At 45.5% G+C, this 17259-nt stretch overlaps 1 protein-coding gene across 1 annotated transcript in view; it reads left to right on the top strand.

The window, feature by feature from the left end:
- SYN3 (synapsin III) overlaps window positions 1-17259 on the top strand; it is a 452237-nt gene that overhangs the window by 30731 nt on the left and 404247 nt on the right. Inside the window, exon 2 of the mRNA XM_044384458.3 lies at window positions 3423-3883. Coding sequence (XP_044240393.1) covers window positions 3573-3883 — 311 coding nt within the window. The 5' untranslated portion in view covers window positions 3423-3572. The remainder of the gene's footprint in view (window positions 1-3422; window positions 3884-17259) is intronic.

Genomic DNA, 17259 nt, shown 5'->3' on the forward strand with positions numbered 1-17259 from the left:
AGAGTGCTCTACCATGTTCAAAAAATAAAACATTCGATAGTGTTGAGATGTTATTTCTACCCAAACTGAGCTGTAGATTCTATATAATCCCAAACCATATCCCACCACTTTTTTATACAAGTTGATTTTAAAATGCATATGAAAATAGGACCTAGAATACTTCAAATAATCTTGAGAAAGAAAATCTAAGTTGGAGGACTCATTTTGTCTGATTTTAAGCCTTTTTTAAAAAATTTTTTTATTATGTTATGTTAGTCACCATACAGTACATCCTTAGTGTTTGATGTAGTGTTCCATGAGTCATTGTTTGCATATAACACCCAGTGCTCCATGCAATATGTGCCCTCCTTAATACCCATCACCGGCCTATCCCAGTCCCCCACCCACCTCCCCTCTGAAGCCCTCAGTTTGTTTCCCAGAGTCCATAGTCTCTCGTGGTTCATTCCCCCTTCTGTTTACCCCCCTCTTCATTCTTCCCTTCCTTTTCCTACCGATCTCCCTGCTATTTCTTATGTTCCATAAATGAGTGAAACCATATGATAATTGTCTTTCTCTGCTTGACTTATTTCACTTAGCATAATCTCCTCCAGTCCCGTCCATGTTGCTGCAAATGTTGGGTAATTGTTCTTTCTGATGGCTGAGTAGTATTCCATTGTATACATGGACCACATCTTCTTTATCCATTTGTCTGTTGAAGGGCATCTCTGCTCCTTCCACAATTTTAAGCCTTTCTGTAAAGCCACAGTAATCAAGACTGTGTAAGGACAGACTGATCAATGGAGCATAATAAAGAGTCCAGAGATAGACCCATACATATACAATTCATTGGTGCCAAGAAAGCCACTAAAGGAATTCATTGGGGAAAAAATATTTTCATAAATGGTGCTGGAAAACTGGATAAATGAACCCCACCTCACACCACTCAGAAAATCAAGTTTGGATGAATTATAGACCTAAATAGAAAAGTTAAAACTATACAGTTTCTGTAAGAGATTAGAAGACAATATCATCATGATTTTGGGGTTGGCAAAGATTTTTAAAAGCAGATACAGAAAGGTCTAATCACATGGAAAATCTAGTAACTTGGACTTCATAAAATTTTGAACTTTTGTTTATCAAAACATCTACAGATTTATGTTACATTTCACATATGTACATATAAATATGTATACTTATGTGTGTGTATATACATTTTTGTATGTACATATAAAATACTCCTAATAACCAAAATATGGAAGAGTCTCATCCTATGGTATAAATTTTTTTTTCTCGTTAGAATGTTTTTATTTTAAGTGAACAACTTTTTGTAAGAGTTTTTTTAGTCTATCAAACTAATGTTCATGAAGGACATGAAATGGCAAACCAAAGACAGAGAAAATGTTCACAGTATGCATATCTGACAAAGGACTTATATCCAGAATGTATAAAGAAATCACAAATAATACAAATCACTAATAAAAATATAAACAACCCACATTTTAAAAATGGGCCAAAGACTTGAACAGACACTTCACCAAAGAAGATATATTAATGGCCAGTAAACCCATGGAAATTGCTGAACCTCCTTCTGTATCAGAGAAAATAATTAAAAATACAATTAGACACTATTTTACACCCATTGGAATGGCTAAAATTAAAGACTGACAACAACCAAATGTTGTTAAGGATGTAAAGCAACCAGAACACTCAAGTGAAATATGCAAAATAGCACAACCACTACGGGAAACTTTTTGACAGTTTCTTAAGAAGGTAAACGTATTTCTGCCCTATGATCCAATAAATTTGCTTCTAGATATTTTCCCAAAGAAAAGTCTCTCTTTTACTCTCTCTTTCTTCCTTTTCCCACAAAAAATGCTAAAATAAAAAATCCTTATAACAATCCTGTTCATAATACCCTCAAACTGGAAACATTTCAAATGTCCATCAACAGGAAAGGATGTAAAAATTTATGGTTTATTCATCCAGTGGAGTGCTACTCGGAAATTGAAAAACAGAATGATTGTTGATACATGTAGCCTAGATGAGTCTCAAAACCACTCTGTTGAGGGCAGGAAGCCCTTCACAAAAGATTAATACATATGATTACATTTATATGAAGCTTAAAAAGAGATAAAATTAATATACGGTGACAGACATCAGAAGAGTGTTTGCGTATGAGGACGTGTGGGCTCCCAGAAAGGGACACAAGAGCACTTCCTGAGGCCACATAAATATAATAAATCTTATATCAGTGTATGTCAAAACTCAAAGAATTGTACACTTGAGAGCTGTTCATCTCAGTGGAAGTAAATTTTACTTCAATAAAAATATAAAATAATCACAAAAAACTATGAGGGGTCTAATTCCATTGTTTCAATAATCACTTTTCTCAATGGGATATCTAGATCTCAAGTGAATAATCTGGTTTTTTTGAACTTACTTTCTTCTGTTCAGAAAAGCAATACATATGTTTATTAGTCTGTCTGGGTTACCATCACAAAATACTACAGACTGTGTGGCTTAAACAACAGAAATTTATTTTCTCACAGTTCTGGAGGCTCGATGTCTGAGATCAGGGTCCCACCATGGCTGGTTTCTGGTGAGGTTCTCTTCCTGGCCTGCAGACATCTTCCTTCTCCCTGTGTCCTCAACTGGTGGAGGGAGACCAAGCTCGCTGTTGTCTCATTTTATAAAGCCACGAATCCCATCATGAGGCCGCATCTCATGACCTCATCTAACTTCCATTACCTCCCAAAGGCACCATCTCCAGTTACCAGTACATTGGGAGTTAGGGCTTCAACGCATGATTTTGGGGGATACAATTCAGTCCACAGCAATATATATCCTAGAAAATCTGGAAAATACAGGTAAGTGGAAAGAAAAAGAAAAAAAAAAAAAAGCCATGTAATCACATTACCCAAATATAGTTACAGTTAACATTCCAGTGTATTTGCTTCCCATAGTTGTGTTATTTCTTCCTTTATGTGGTTATAGTCGTTCTGTCCCAATAAATTTGTAGCATGATCTTCTTAACTACAAATGAAATGTTTTCTATGGTACTAAAATCTCTTTATATGTACCCTCTTTTAATAGCTACAAAAGTTTACAACTAAGTGACTGTGCTGTAGTTTATTTATTCGTTACTTTGTGACTGAAGGTTGGAATTCTTTCCAATATTTTGCTAGTGTAAATAATGCTGTGAAAAATATATTTGTGCAAGACGCTTTTTCTGTAACTGAGATTCGTTTCTTGGGATAGAATTCCAGAAAATGGAAATTGTAGGTTAAAGGTTATGGTATAATTACATGTTGCCAAATTCCTTTCCAAAAGGATGTCCCACTTTATATTACCCCCAACAGTGGGGCAGGAAGGTGCCATATCTGTTTGCTCTTAAGGGGTGGAGGTCATTTCCACTAATGTGTGTGTTGGCTTGTTTCCACCAGGTTAGCAAAGACAGCTGAAGCCGACTTGTGCAGGATTCCCCTGGCTCTTCTGGCTCAAGACCCCACCACCTCCTCTCCCTGAAAGCCTGTGTTCTGGGCCTCACCTAGACAAGTCTGAGTAGGAACAAGCCATCTCTTCCATCCATAGCCATGAATTTCCTCCGGCGGCGCCTCTCCGACAGCAGTTTCGTGGCCAACCTGCCTAATGGCTACATGACAGACCTGCAGCGCCCAGATAGCTCCACCAGCTCCCCTGCTTCCCCAGCCATGGAGAGGAGGCACCCCCAGCCCCTGGCAGCCTCCTTCTCCTCTCCAGGATCCAGCCTCTTTAGCTCCTTCTCCAGTGCCATGAAGCAGACCTCACAAGCCCCCTCAGGGCTGATGGAGCCTCCAGGTCCCTCCGTTCCCATTGTTCAAAGGCCCAGGATCCTATTGGTGATCGATGATGCCCACACAGATTGGTAAGCCAGAATCTGTAGGTGCTTCCGCCTGGGGGCAAGAGAGGAGATGGGGCTTATCTCAGTCCTGGGGGGGGGGGCAGTAGGGGAGAGGGGAAAGCTGAGAGGCTTGGTGGTATCAGAGACTGGCCCGAGGGAAGGAAACTACATGTACCATGTGGCTACTGCATGCCAGACACCATGGCACCTGCTTTGTGCTTTACATTGACAGGTCCCAATCCCTTGCCTGTAAGTCCAAAATCCAGAAAGCTCTGAAAACTGAAAAATATTTTATAATCCATTTGGCAGCAAAGCCTGGTCTGAGGGAAAGTGAGACTGTAATAGTCTTTGTTATACCACTCACTGTGCTTGACCATATGATCTACTGCAATCTTGGTTTACATCTTAATACGTTTGCTGTGGGGGTGCTGCCCAGAGCTCACCGGAAGTATTACATAATATATGGTATGTGTGCCGTATTACCTTCCTAAAAATGGAAAACTTTAAAAATCTGAAATAACTCTGGCAAGTTGCTTAATATCGTTCAGCCTCAGCCATCCTCCGTCCATTCATCTAGGTTTCTGTGAGGGTAAAAGAAACCAACACAGGCCCGTGGTCCTTATCTAACACCCTTGGGACCAGAGTGCCTGAGTTTGTATCCCAGCTCTTCCACATACTGGCAGTCTGGCTCCAGAATCTGTTCTCTTCACACCAAGTGTGGGCAGAAACGATGTGCCTTCCAGCCTCTTGTTAGGTGTGCCAATAAATGGTGAGCTCTCCAGAGGCAGAGATTGGGCACATGTGTCAAGGTCATTGCAGCAGTTGTTCCACAGGTAGTTCCTGAGCACCAGTTGAGTGTAAGTCACCATCTTAGGTATTCGGGTAAATGGTGAACAGACCCTGTTCACAGGGATCTGGGCAGTTGCAAGTTTTTGGTAGAGATGCGTGATACATATTATCAGTCCTAGTTTGAGACATAGAATTTGCAGTCCAGGAAATAAGTCCAAATGTGGAGACATGGAAGAACTCCATCCAGGGCATTTCTGACAGTAGACCCATACATGGTCATGGTGCTGGAGAGCAAGGTTGCATGCATGTGTCTCGAAAGGCTGCCATGTCGTAGGCTCTCGGTAGTTAACGTCTTGGGTGAATAAATTAATGCATTCAGTTCACTGAGCATGCCAGAGGCCCTGCTGTTCTCACATGCATGTGTGTACTCAAATTCATTCCTTGAGAAGTTAGCTCAGGCTGGGAATGATTGAGCCTGTGCTTTGGAGTAGGAGATATTTATAGTGTATAATACATATTCAGTACAGTCAATATGGAAGGGTGTTCAGCAGGTGTAGACAGCAATCTTTACTTTCTTGCTAAGAAATCAGTTCGTCTTTAAGGAAGATGGTCATGTGCATGGCCTCTGTTCTGATGCAGTCTGCATTATCTTCGCTATCGCCGCTTGCTTGAAGCCTGTCATCATGAAGCCTTGTTTATCTGTTTACGCGCTTATGTAAAAGCACCATCTTTAGGTTCTGAGCTTAGTGGTTGATTTCTGCAGAGATGTTGCTTCCAGGCACTCTTGCCTGTACAATCCTGCTGCCTGTCTGCCCAGAACCAAAATGCCTGCATGGCCTTTGCAGTCCTCTGTTTCTTTTTAACCCAGTGCTTGACCTTGATTTTGAGCATTCTCTGTTGGCTGTGTTATCTCTGGCTCAGTTAGGGTTTGCCATGATATGGCAGTGGTCGGGGCTTATTTAAAAAACCTGTTTGTCAGGAAAGTTACTTTCTGTATGGAGGTGGAACTGATAAATGACAGCACAGTACAATGGTGAGGAACACAGAGTTAAGCTGTCTGGGTTCAGATCCCATCTCTACCCTGTAGTAGCTGAACGACCTTTGCAAGTTACTGCACCTAAATGTGAATAAAATAGTATCTGCCTTGTAGAGTTACTGTATGTAATTGGATTAAAATCTGAGTTAATATAAAAGTGCTTAGGATGTGTCTGGTAGACAGTAGGTGCTACTTAGGTGTATGTTGCTGTTGCAGACTATTTGTGACCTTCTGTGCAACATTAGTCATCTTGATGGCAGCCCCTCATAGGTATGTTTATTTAATCTCTTCATCCCCATTAATGGACAGAGTGGATTAGGATTTATCCCATTGTACAGAGTTTTCTATTAGTCACTCATGCCTGTTAGCTCCTGAGTGATAAAGTTGGGTCTTATTCATCTCTGTCCTCCTGGTGTCCATGGGGTAAGTAGTATAGTGTCAGGGCACAGTGAATGAGGTTGAAATGGAATGAATGGCCTCACCCAAGTAAAATTTTTATTATTATTTTAAGTTTTCATTTAAATTCCAGTTAACATACAGTGTTATATTAGTTTCAGGTGTAAAATATAGTGATTCAACACTTCCATACATCATTCTGTGCTCATCGCAACAAGCGCACTCCTTAATCCCATCGCCTATTTCACCCATCCAAGTAACATTTAAATTTTGACTTTGGTCTTCCATCTCTCTAATCCACAGGCATGACTAATGAGTGAATTGTAGGCTGTGCATACTGATGGGGGACACAATTTTGGCCAGAGCAATGTCTCCCAGTCTATTTCAGTCACGCCTGTTATACTCACACTTTAATTAGATCTCAAAAACAGCAATCTTTTTCTTGCCCCTCAGTGGGTAATAAAGGGAAAAAGGGAGAAACTGACACTCATTAACTTAACTGGAACCTGGTTCTGCATTCATTGGACATTTGTGATAGAGACTTCCTGCCTGCAGACACATCAGCTTTTCTTGCAGAACTCCATCCTAGATTCTTCTTCAACTTCCTATTCTCTCTGAATCTCAATACATTCCCAGCTTTCTCCAGATCGATGCAGGCTGCCTGGGAATCCCAGTCCTCCTCTGCAGAGTTCCTGAAGGATGCCTGTCCCCCGCAACCAGGAGCGGCCAGCAGGTGGCGAGCCAGCCCCACTGTCCTGGGTGGCCTTGGCAGAGCCTGGGCTGCCTGGGTCAGCCCCTGCCTAGCCCCTCCTTCATTGTGCAAACTGTCTCCTGAGAGGAAGAAGTTGTTAAAGGGGAGAAGCCAGCTCACAGGGCCCCTTTTATCCCCCCCTTTGAGATGATAATGAAGGGGGAGATAGCTACTGTCTGGACTGAGAGTGAACCCACCAGGAACAATGCCACTTCCTTTTCTCCCTTCTCAGCTCTACATCCTCTGTCTTCCCATTCTTGGTCTTGGGCCTTCCTGCAGAATCAGGTTTCCTTGTAGTGAGGGAGTTTGCAGGAAACCCCCATTCTCCCCCTCCTGGTGGAGGCCAGCTTGCAGATACTCTTGAACCAGCTTAGGCCCCCCAAGGCCTATCTGATACCTGCCCAGTGACCTGGGGGGAAGGGCTTTTTATCCTTGGACGAGAAACAGAGGGCTCCAAAGCCACCTTTGCTGGGAAAAACAATTCATAGCTGAGCTTTGTAAGATTCTACCACCTTTTGGAGTTGTCCCTAGAGGTGAGCCTACCTCAGGCAGTGGTGTTTGGGGAACTTTGGGCCAGCTCAGTAGTAGGTCTGAACTCAAGTTCGTGCTGTCTTCTGGGATGAGGGGAGATCAGTCATTCTTGAGAACCACAAGGGAAAGGAGAAATAAAATAAATGGATTTCAGGCTTAGTATTCTTCAGCCCTACTACCTGTCCACTCATTCTTTCGCCTAGAATCTTCAGCAGCCTCACTCATCTCAGGCCTCCAGTCTTGACCTCCTGGTTACCTTCCATGTTACCACCAAAGGGTCATTTTTTTGAAACACAGTCTTGATCAGGTTGCTCCTACTGTGCATCCCCTATTATAATCCTCTGTTGGTGCATAATTGCCCTGAAGTTCAAATTCAGTCATCAGCTTGCCTGCCTCTCTCTAATTCTGTCTCTAGCTCCACTTCCTGTGGTACTATTTATTCTGCAGGAATAACAAACAACCTGTAGTTCTCAAATACATTTGCCTTAGCACATTCTGCTCCCTGCTACCTGGAATGCCTTTCCCTATCTTATTCATTTGTCCAATTTCCATTCACCCTTAAAAGCCTGCTCAGGTGTCACCTCTTTTGTGAAGTCTTCTCTTGACACACCCCACCTTGCCAACAGTGCTAACAAGCACCTCCTTTATATAACTTAAAGCATATTTCATTGTGCTACAGTAATTTCACACTGTATTATCATTGGCTGTTAGGAGGCTGGCTGTCTTTTCTGCCAAAACAAGGCCTGTGTCTTGTTCTTCCTTATATCCCTAGTACTCAACACAGTCAGTGTTCAATTAGCATATGTCATTGCTCCCACTCCAGTCCAATGAGGATAACTTTTAATGAGCATAACGGGGCCCGAAACGCACCTTACCTTAGGAGTCAGCGATATAATACATATAGTGCAGAGGTTTCTGTTTTTACTCACCTATGTATAAAATCTTGGCTCTGTATTTTCCAGTATGGGAGGCTAAATGTAAGGCTGCTATTTGAGATTGTTAAAAGAAAGTTTGCACAAAGTTTTATTATTGCCCGCAGACTATATCAGAACCCCAGGTTTGATTTCAAAATCAAAACATTGAATGTGACCCAAAAAAAAAAAAAAAAAAGATTGCTCATAATCGGGCTTAGGTTTAGCAAGCAAAACCCTGCTCATGGTTTTGCCTATAAGATCTCCAGAGCCTGGATGAAGTTGAGGAGCAGGGTGTTGGGGTGAGGGGATAGAAAGAGCTAAGCTTTTGCCCCCAACCCCTCCTTCCAATGGCCTGTGGAACTCTGGCTCTCCTCTCCTCTTACCTCACCCATGGCCTTGTTCCCAGAATGTCTGCTATTCCATTTCAACAATGATCTATTGTTACCTTCCCTTCAATTCTCCACCCTTCCCTATGTTTCTTTTTTCTTTTATTTGTTGGGGAGGAAATGAAAAAGGATTCTTGGTTTGAAACACCCTTCTGCTACTATCCTTCCAGCCTAGAGTGTATCAGGCTACACTGTCCTACTAAATAATGATTGGTGATACCCATTAAAGCACCTCGTGCATTTCTAGATTCACCAAGAGATGCTGTATGATAATTTATGTCCCCACCACCACACCACCCCACCCACTCCCAGATGGTGTCTTTGTATCTCAGCGCCTACAACAGGGCAGGCAGTTAATTAGGAAATGTCTGTTAATTGAATGAGTGACTTTGGAGGTGATGAGTTATTGGTAATGACAGGTGGGGATGGTGACAGTGAAACTGAAGAGTGACTTTGGTGACATTCTGAAATCCTCTTCTTCCCCTCTCATCTCATACTCATTCCAACAGAAAGTCAGAGTAGTCACATGAGAGCATTTACACCACAGAAACTGGCAAATGCTACAAAACAGGGCTTTTAGTTCTCCTCACAGAGCTGGTTATTAATCATTTGCTAGTACAGCTCTGGTCGTAGGTACTTCCTGAGTTGCCCAGGGGGTATGATACAGGTGAGGAAGCAGAACACAGAGACCATGCACCTGCTCAAGGAACGAGGAACGGGTGGGTAGCGAGGCTGGGAATGGAACAGGACTGACTTCTTAGAAGGCATTTCTGATGACACCACAACTCCTGCTGACCCCTGCGCAGGACTGCAATGCTTGGCAAGAGGTAAATGCTGAAAAGTCTTGGTCAAAAAATGAACGAACGCACAAATGAATAAACTATGAACTCTTTGGGGGTGGGGTAATGTCTTCATCATTGTCATGTGGCAGACATTTGTGTACTTCCACCACCAGACATTGTGCTAAATAGTTTTCATAGTTTTCTAATTCAATCCTCCCAACAACTGTATGGAGTACTTTTACTATTCTCATTTTATAAATAAGGAAAACTGAGGCTCTGAGCCCAAAATCAAAACGGATGTCAGTGGCATCTGGGATCCAGCTCAGACCATTCTGGACACCCAGAATGTTTTCTCAGCATTCTTCCCACTCCCACCTGAGCACAAGCCCTCCTATGCTGTGTGTGAGGGCACTGGCCTGTGGAGCCTGCTCGGGAGGCTCACACGTGTACACACACCCGCACACACCCAGTGTCTGAGAGCAGTGGGAGGGGACAGGGTGGCAGGACTCCATGTAACAGCACTGCAGCCAAGCACAGGATCCCGGTGACCTCACCCTCAGAGGAAAGGGCCCCACCTCAAGCCAGGCAGCCCCACCCTGTTGGAGCCCTGTGGGCAGCTGGAACGATAAGGTGCCAGGAGGAAAAGGGGTTCCTGCAGCCATCCAGACACTCGTGATCTCAGGTTTGGGAATTGGATCCTTCGTAGAAATTGCCTTTGGGCTATTTTCCTCATCTTAAGGCTCCAGAAGGATCTTTTCTGCTCTTTCCCCCTGTGTTTTGATATTAAATATGTGATTTCCTAACACATGTCAGACATGTTTCTCAAGAGAGTTAAAATGGGAAGAAAGATAAAATGCAGGGAACTCAGGGCTGGCAGGTGGCAGATAGGAACTGAAGTCCCAGCTCTGCCACTCACCAGCTTTGTGGTCTTGGCCAAGCTGCTTTACCTTTCTGGGCCTTGGTTCCCTTATCTGTAAAGTGGGGACCAGAATGCCACCACTGTCACCACACGACTAAGCTCGCAGGAATGTGAAAGGCTCCAGTGAGAGCCTATTGTTCGTCCCTCACAGGGTTGTTCCATGTGTCCAGTTTGTTTACCTGTGCTTGGTCCTACACCAGAGCATAAGCTCCAGGAGGGTAGGGCTTAGGCCTCCTATGTTTGAATACCATATTGTTGGAGGCCAGCCCAGTACCTGGCACAAGGTAAGACAGGATACACGATGCTTTATTCAATGAACAAATAGATGCTCTTGCCAAAGTCTGGTATTACTGTTAGGGAGAGTTCAGGATCGAGGATGCCCTGGGGAGAGTCTTTCTCAGAAAACACTCAGCTACGCTGGAATTCTGGAAGAGTACCTGATGTCCATGCTATGCCCAAGGCTCCCCCTCCATTTTGTTCAGCTGGCTAGTCAAAGGCTCCAGCCTCCACTTGAGGGGCTGAACTGCTTCAGCGTGCTTTGACTGAAGGCATGAGGACTGCAGGGCATCTTGGCAGGCCCCTTGAAGCCTCGCAGTGGGCCTAATTGGCCCCATGGTGACCAGGATATTCTGCTTCCCACTGTGCCACCTACAGGGGGGATTTGAACTCAGAGCTGGCACCACCAGCAGTGGCTTTGGGGTAGGGTTGTTGGATTCAGCAAATAAAAATACAGGACCCTCAGTTAATACTTAGATAAATAATGAATCCATTTGTCTCCTGCAGTATTTGGTATAGACTTATACCTTAAATATATACTTATACATATAGAATTGTTGGTTGTTTATCCAAAATTCAAATTGAACTGGTTAACCTGTATTTTATCTAGATAACCTGTTTATGGGGGATGGCAATGATAGACAGTTGCTACCATCTCAGCCCTGCTAACACAGGCCCAGTGAGAGTCTAGCCATTGCACTTCCTTGCTTTCTGGTTGGAGAACCAAAGCAAGTCCCCCAATTGACCCCATTCTCAAAGAGCAGCTTTCCCTGCCTGTGACAATGACTGAGGATTGTCAGGCACCAGTAGGGAGGGAGCAAAACTAGTACAGTCCCAAGGCAGACTGCCTGGGTCCCTTCTCCCTCTCACTTACGTGACCTTGGGAAGTCTGACCTCGGAACTTGATATTCCTCAGCTGTGAGGCAGGACCATGGTGGATCTTTTGTGAAGGGTCATTGCAAAGATTAGAGATGATGGCATGGGTGGGGCCAGTACAGGGCTTAACTTGTCATAACAGGCACCGAAATGGTAACTGTATTAACAATTAATTGCAATTACTAATTGCTGATGAATATAATGGTGCTGGAAGCCAAGGGGAAGGAAGCCACTTGGCATGCTTCTCAGTTCAGCTGGATAGGCTCAAGGGCTGTCTTCCAGAAGCCCTGGAGGAGGGGTGTCTGGATGCTGGTAAACTGGCAGACACTCTACAGTGAGGATGAGAAGATGGAGGCCTGGGTTGGACCCCTCCTCCTAGACTTGCTTGGAGTGCTCACAGTGGAGACACGTACCTTTCTGCTGAAGAGATATGGCTCTGGGAAACAGAATCCTTACATCTGCCCCCACCACTTCCTCTACCCTTAAACCTCTTCTTCAATAAGGCAGGCCTTGGTTGTTGGCAGTGGGGAAATGCAGGGATGGAAGGGAGAGGGAGAAAGGAAAGGCCTCATGTCACCTTCCTCCTCACTTCATTCATCAACTCACACAGGCCACCCAACACCACCTAGAGTGTCTCTGGACTTCTGGACTCATCCCTCCCACTCTGGGCACCTGCCCCGCAATCCTGCCCCTCCCCCTTGCCTCCCTGGCCCTGGCCCTGGTGCCTGGGGGAGGGGAGGGGCCTTGGGCATTCCCCAGCAGCCTGCCTAGTCGCCTGGAGACAGGCTCCGTTTTCCCAGGCCCGGCCCCTTTTATCAGGGAGACAATGTGCGCACACAGTGAGGGCCTTGTGTGGCACCCAAGCCCCAAGCCCTTTGACTTGAGGAATTTTTCAAGTGCTGACCTCTCTCCGTGAGGTCTTCCTGCTGTCCAATCCTGAGGCCTGGTGCCCCTGCTGCTTCCTACCCAGCTCTTTCAGGGAGAGAGAGAGGGAGGGGGAAAACAGTGAAGAGCTGTCTCTCGCCTGGTAGAGTCTTCACCCTCTGAAACTGGCTAGAAAATCTGGGGGAAATGTCTTTGAGCAGAAGGGAATGTGGGGAGAAATCTGATAGATGCTGTTTCTTCTGGATTACTCCCTTCTCTGCTGATGCTATGGGATCATAGTGGAGCCACTGTTCTCTCTGGGCGTTAGTTTCCTCTTAAGTCAAACGATGATAGACTAAGATCACGTTCCCCAAAATACCATTTCTATCAGAACAACATTCAGATTCCCAGGCACCAGCCTACACCTTCTGTAATAGTTAGAGTTCTTTGTTTTCAAGAAAAAGAAATAGACTTTGGCTAACTTAGTCAAAGTGGGGATGTATTGCTGTGGGAGGCAGAATCAAAAGAAAATAATTGGTGTGGGAGGCAGAATCAAAAGAAAATAATGCAGACCCAAGTCTTGGAGAGACCAGGACCCAGGGATCCACTGGAATCTAGGGGGCTGGGACTTCTGGGCAGCTTTCTCTAGAGAAGTCAGCTCCTGTTTCCCTCCAGCCATGTGCCTCTCTACTCTCAAATCAAACTCCTGGGCAAGAACAAACCTGGCTGGTTCCACAGTTTGTCCTGGGACAGTCCCACCAAGACCGTGTGCAAGAGAGCTGCTTGGTTCCTTCAATGCAAATGCAGATGGAGGTCCTGTTGCTGGAAGTTCAAATGGGTGCAGGACTGGTCGCACGGCAATGTGCCCTTAGAACTACTGAATCAGAAATCTATAGTGGAGCTGGGAAACTGTATTTTTTAAAACGACGATGAGCCAAGTTTAACAACCATTGAGTTAGAGAACTTCTTTCATGTAGCTTCCAACTGGTAGAGCTGAAAACAGTGAGACCACTTAAGCAGGAGATCTAGTTCAGCCCATATATAGAATGGCGAAGTCATCCAAAGATCAAGTGGGCTGCCCGGTGACATAGTGAGCTCCCCATCACTTGCAGGTGTTCAGGCACAACTGGGCTGGCCATTGGGGAAGCATGGTGCAGAAGAGGCCCTAACTATAAAAGGGTTGGCCCGTAAGCCCTCACAGGAGTCTTGAGCCTAAAGCTTTGTGTTTTTTCCTCTGTGACTTTTTGTCTTGGTCACTTCTCTGCCTTGCCTTGCTTTTCTCCGAAGAAGTCAGCTGTTTACCTTATGAGTCTCTCCTCTTCCTCCAAAGCGTGGTTTTCTTGCCCAGGTCCGCTGAATGACCTTATAAGTGGAGTCCCTCAGATGCCATGGCTTTCTTAGCAATAGTTGTTCCAGTGCCGGAGTCTACAGACTTCACCCCGCCCGGTTACAGCCTTGCCCTGGGGGAGGCAGGTCACTGGGCAGATGCCAGCCTCATTACAGAATGTCTCTTCTCCTGGGGCCTGTGGAAGCCTGCCTGGGATGTGTTTCCTTGGCAGGAGGGAGGCTGTCTGTGATGGCAAGAGAGAGGATAGTGCTTTATGTCCATTTTCCTGACCTCCCACCCTGGATCTTCAGGAAGGGTAAGGGTGCAGGTTTCCTGAAGATTTGCACTGAGCTGATTGTCATCTTCAGAATGGAATTAGCTAAATTAGGGGTTGCCTGTGCAGCTGCTTACAGGAGACAAGATGGTCGGTGAGTGAAGGGGCAGACGGTAGGAAAAGGAACAAGCATAGAAAAATATTTCCCTGCTATAAGGAAAAAACAGCACATGCTTTATGACAAATGGTATCTGCCACTTGCTTTCAGCTTCAGCAAGACGACGGAACATTGGGGACTGTGTTGGGCATGAGAACTGGTGTCCCTTCTGAAGGAAGCACCTGCTGTTCACTCACCCAGTTGTTACCATGCAGGAATATGGGGCTGGTGTTGCCAAGTCATTGATTTTTCAGGGGAAGTCAGAAATCTGAATTTTTTATATGAATTTTCTATTTTAAAATTGTAAACACACAATTTAAGTCCAAAATAAGACTGTGGACTTCATGAAGTTTATCAATTGGTAACTTATGATAAAGAAGACAGGAGTGAAGATAAATATGCAGTCTAGCTCTTCTTCTGGGTCTGTCTCCCAGCTAGACTGTATGCACCATGATGGCAGGAGGACTGTTTTGTTTAGTGCAATACCTAGGGTCTAGCACAATGCTGGGCACATAGTGAACCTTGGATGGATGGATGGATGGATGGATGGATGGATGGATGGATGGAAGGAAGGAAGGAAGGAAGGAAGGGAGGAAGGGAGGAAGGGAGGAAGGATAGAAAATAACTTTTCTTAGTCTTTTCCTTCTGAGCCCTGCCCTTCACACCTTGACAGGCCCCACACCCCCTTTCTAAATCAAACACTTAATATTCTCATGGTCCCCTTCTCATCCTCCTTATACCATTTAAATCCCTTTTCTGGAATGATCAGGTATTAGTCATTTGCACCTTGGTATGAATTGCCTTTCAGTGTATTACCTTTCCCGTGGGCATTTCCCCAGATGAGCTCTTAGAGGATGCTCATTAAATGTTTGTTTGCTGAGGGAATGGCTTAGTCTTCTAAATGTTAACAAATTCTCTTTGTGTAATAAAGATTGTGGACTTTCAGATATCAATAGAAATGAGGGTGACACGGTGTAGTGTCTTTGGTAAGGAAAGGGGTAAGGACTGAGATGACATTCTAGCCTGATTTCTGCAGTCATGGTGAGTGGGTGGCTGATGACTTTGTTTGCCCTAAAGGCCTGTACTGGGGAGGAAGAGGAGATCCCAGGGAGCAGTCCAGGCAGGTTTCCATTATGCTAGACATGAAGCAGGAGTTCCATTTTTTTTTTAAAGATTTTATTTATTTGTTTGACAGAGAGAGAGACAGCCAGCAAGAGAGGGACCACAAGCAGGGGGAGTGGGAGAGGAAGAAGCAGGCTTCCAGCAGAGGAGCCCAATGTGGGGCTCGATCCCAGAACACTGGGATCACACCCTGAGCCGCAGGCAGACACTTAACGACTGAGCCACCCAGGCGCCCTGGGAGTTCCATTTAGAGCAAGGAAGATACTGCCACCTTCCTCCTCTTGGAGAGAGGAAATGACAGGTCACTTCCCCAGGGACACACCCAACTGACCTCAGCCTTCTCCCCATCCTGGTGAAGGTCAGGAGGGAAAGAGATGAACATTAAACACCTGCCATGTGTCAGGATGTGTCAGGAATAGCATTCATGAGCACTTACAAATGAAACAGGCTTGGGAAGGTTGATGTCTGTCTGAGGCAGCACCAGGAAAGAAAAAGCAGAGCTGTACGGGACCTGAGTCTGTCTCCGATGCTAGCAGTGCCCATTGACCTCTTTACCTGGAGAGAAGTTCCACCTTTGCAGCCCACCAGTGAGCAGCACACTTACTAGCACATTTTTGGCAGGCTCCCAGAGTCCTCCAAATCTGCATTCTCATTTAAGCCTCATGCTAACCCTGTGGGTAGTCTTCCTGTGCCCTATTCTACAGATGAAGAGGTAAGGGCTTGTCCAGAATCATGTAGCAGGTGCCCCAGCTGCCAGCTCAAATCTGGGTCTTCTGCTTCATGCCTATTGCCCATTTTTCCTGCACGTTTAGGATATGCCCAGGGAGAATTTATCACCTCCCTGAGCACCCCCAGCACCTGCTCAGCTCGTTTGCCCTTGTCTGTGCCTTTCACACATATACATCCAGACCCTCTCACATTCATCTTGGTAGCCCTTGGCCCGGCACAGAAAAGGCCCCAAATATTGGGTACATGGATGGATAAACTGGGCCACTCTCCAGGGAAGTGGCCCCTGGCCCTTAGACTAGGCTGGGTGTGCCTTTTGTGGGCTGACCTGGATCTTTGGGCTAATGCCCTGTGTGGTCATTGTCCATTTATGAGTCTCTCCCTCCTGTTAGGTGGTAAGCCCCCCTGAGGCCAAGAACTACTTCCTTAGAGCCTGCAGGCCCTGGCCCAGAGTGGATGATCAATAAACATGTGTTCAGCGTCTTCTGAAGAAGGCTTCCATGACAACCTGAGTCAGATCTCCCCTGCTCTCCACATCTTATCCTCCCTCTCTTTGTGCATTTTATTCTCGTTAGCCACCAATTCTTTTTCACCTGGTTAGTTTTCTGCCTTTTCTGGGAGCATGAGCTCCCCAAGAGCAGGCACCACATCAGCCTTTTTCCAGGGTACGTGGTCCGTATAAGGCTCAGTAGATAGTGGTTACATAAGGGAGTGAATGGTGACCAGACCTACCCATGAAAATCTCCTTTCGTGTTGCTGTCAGAAACCATTGAGGGGACATTTGTCACATCCTGTGGCTTGGGGCTCTAGTTTCTTACCTCCACAGATCCCCGTATGGATGCAGAGGGCCTGGCCACCCTCAGAGGGTCCCTCCCCTGCCTGACTCACTGGAGTTCCCTAATTGCAAGGTGGAATGGAGAGGCTGCCCCATTACTGGAGGATCCTCTCTGGCAGTGGAAAGGGGCCGGGCAGGTTAGCTATATTTTCGAGTAAATAATGGAGCTAGAATGGGATCTCTGAATTGGACCTCTGTGTTCAAACGTCCTGCTTTTGCCACACCTCCATCCAGCCAAGGTGCCATGTGACTCTCCTCATCTTAACTGACTGGGAAAGCCTTGAGCATGTCTACCTTCGATGGTTTCCTGCATGGTCTGTACTCCATCTCCCCCTGCTTAAGTCTAGGCCACAAATAAGCAAAGAATATGTTGCATCAGAAACACGAGACTTCCCTCCTGGGGCCAGATCCCTGTATCCCTGCCCTCCCACCCCCTACA

This window comes from Ursus arctos, unplaced genomic scaffold, assembly GCF_023065955.2.
Source record: "Ursus arctos isolate Adak ecotype North America unplaced genomic scaffold, UrsArc2.0 scaffold_21, whole genome shotgun sequence".
Classification (NCBI taxonomy): domain Eukaryota; kingdom Metazoa; phylum Chordata; class Mammalia; order Carnivora; family Ursidae; genus Ursus; species Ursus arctos.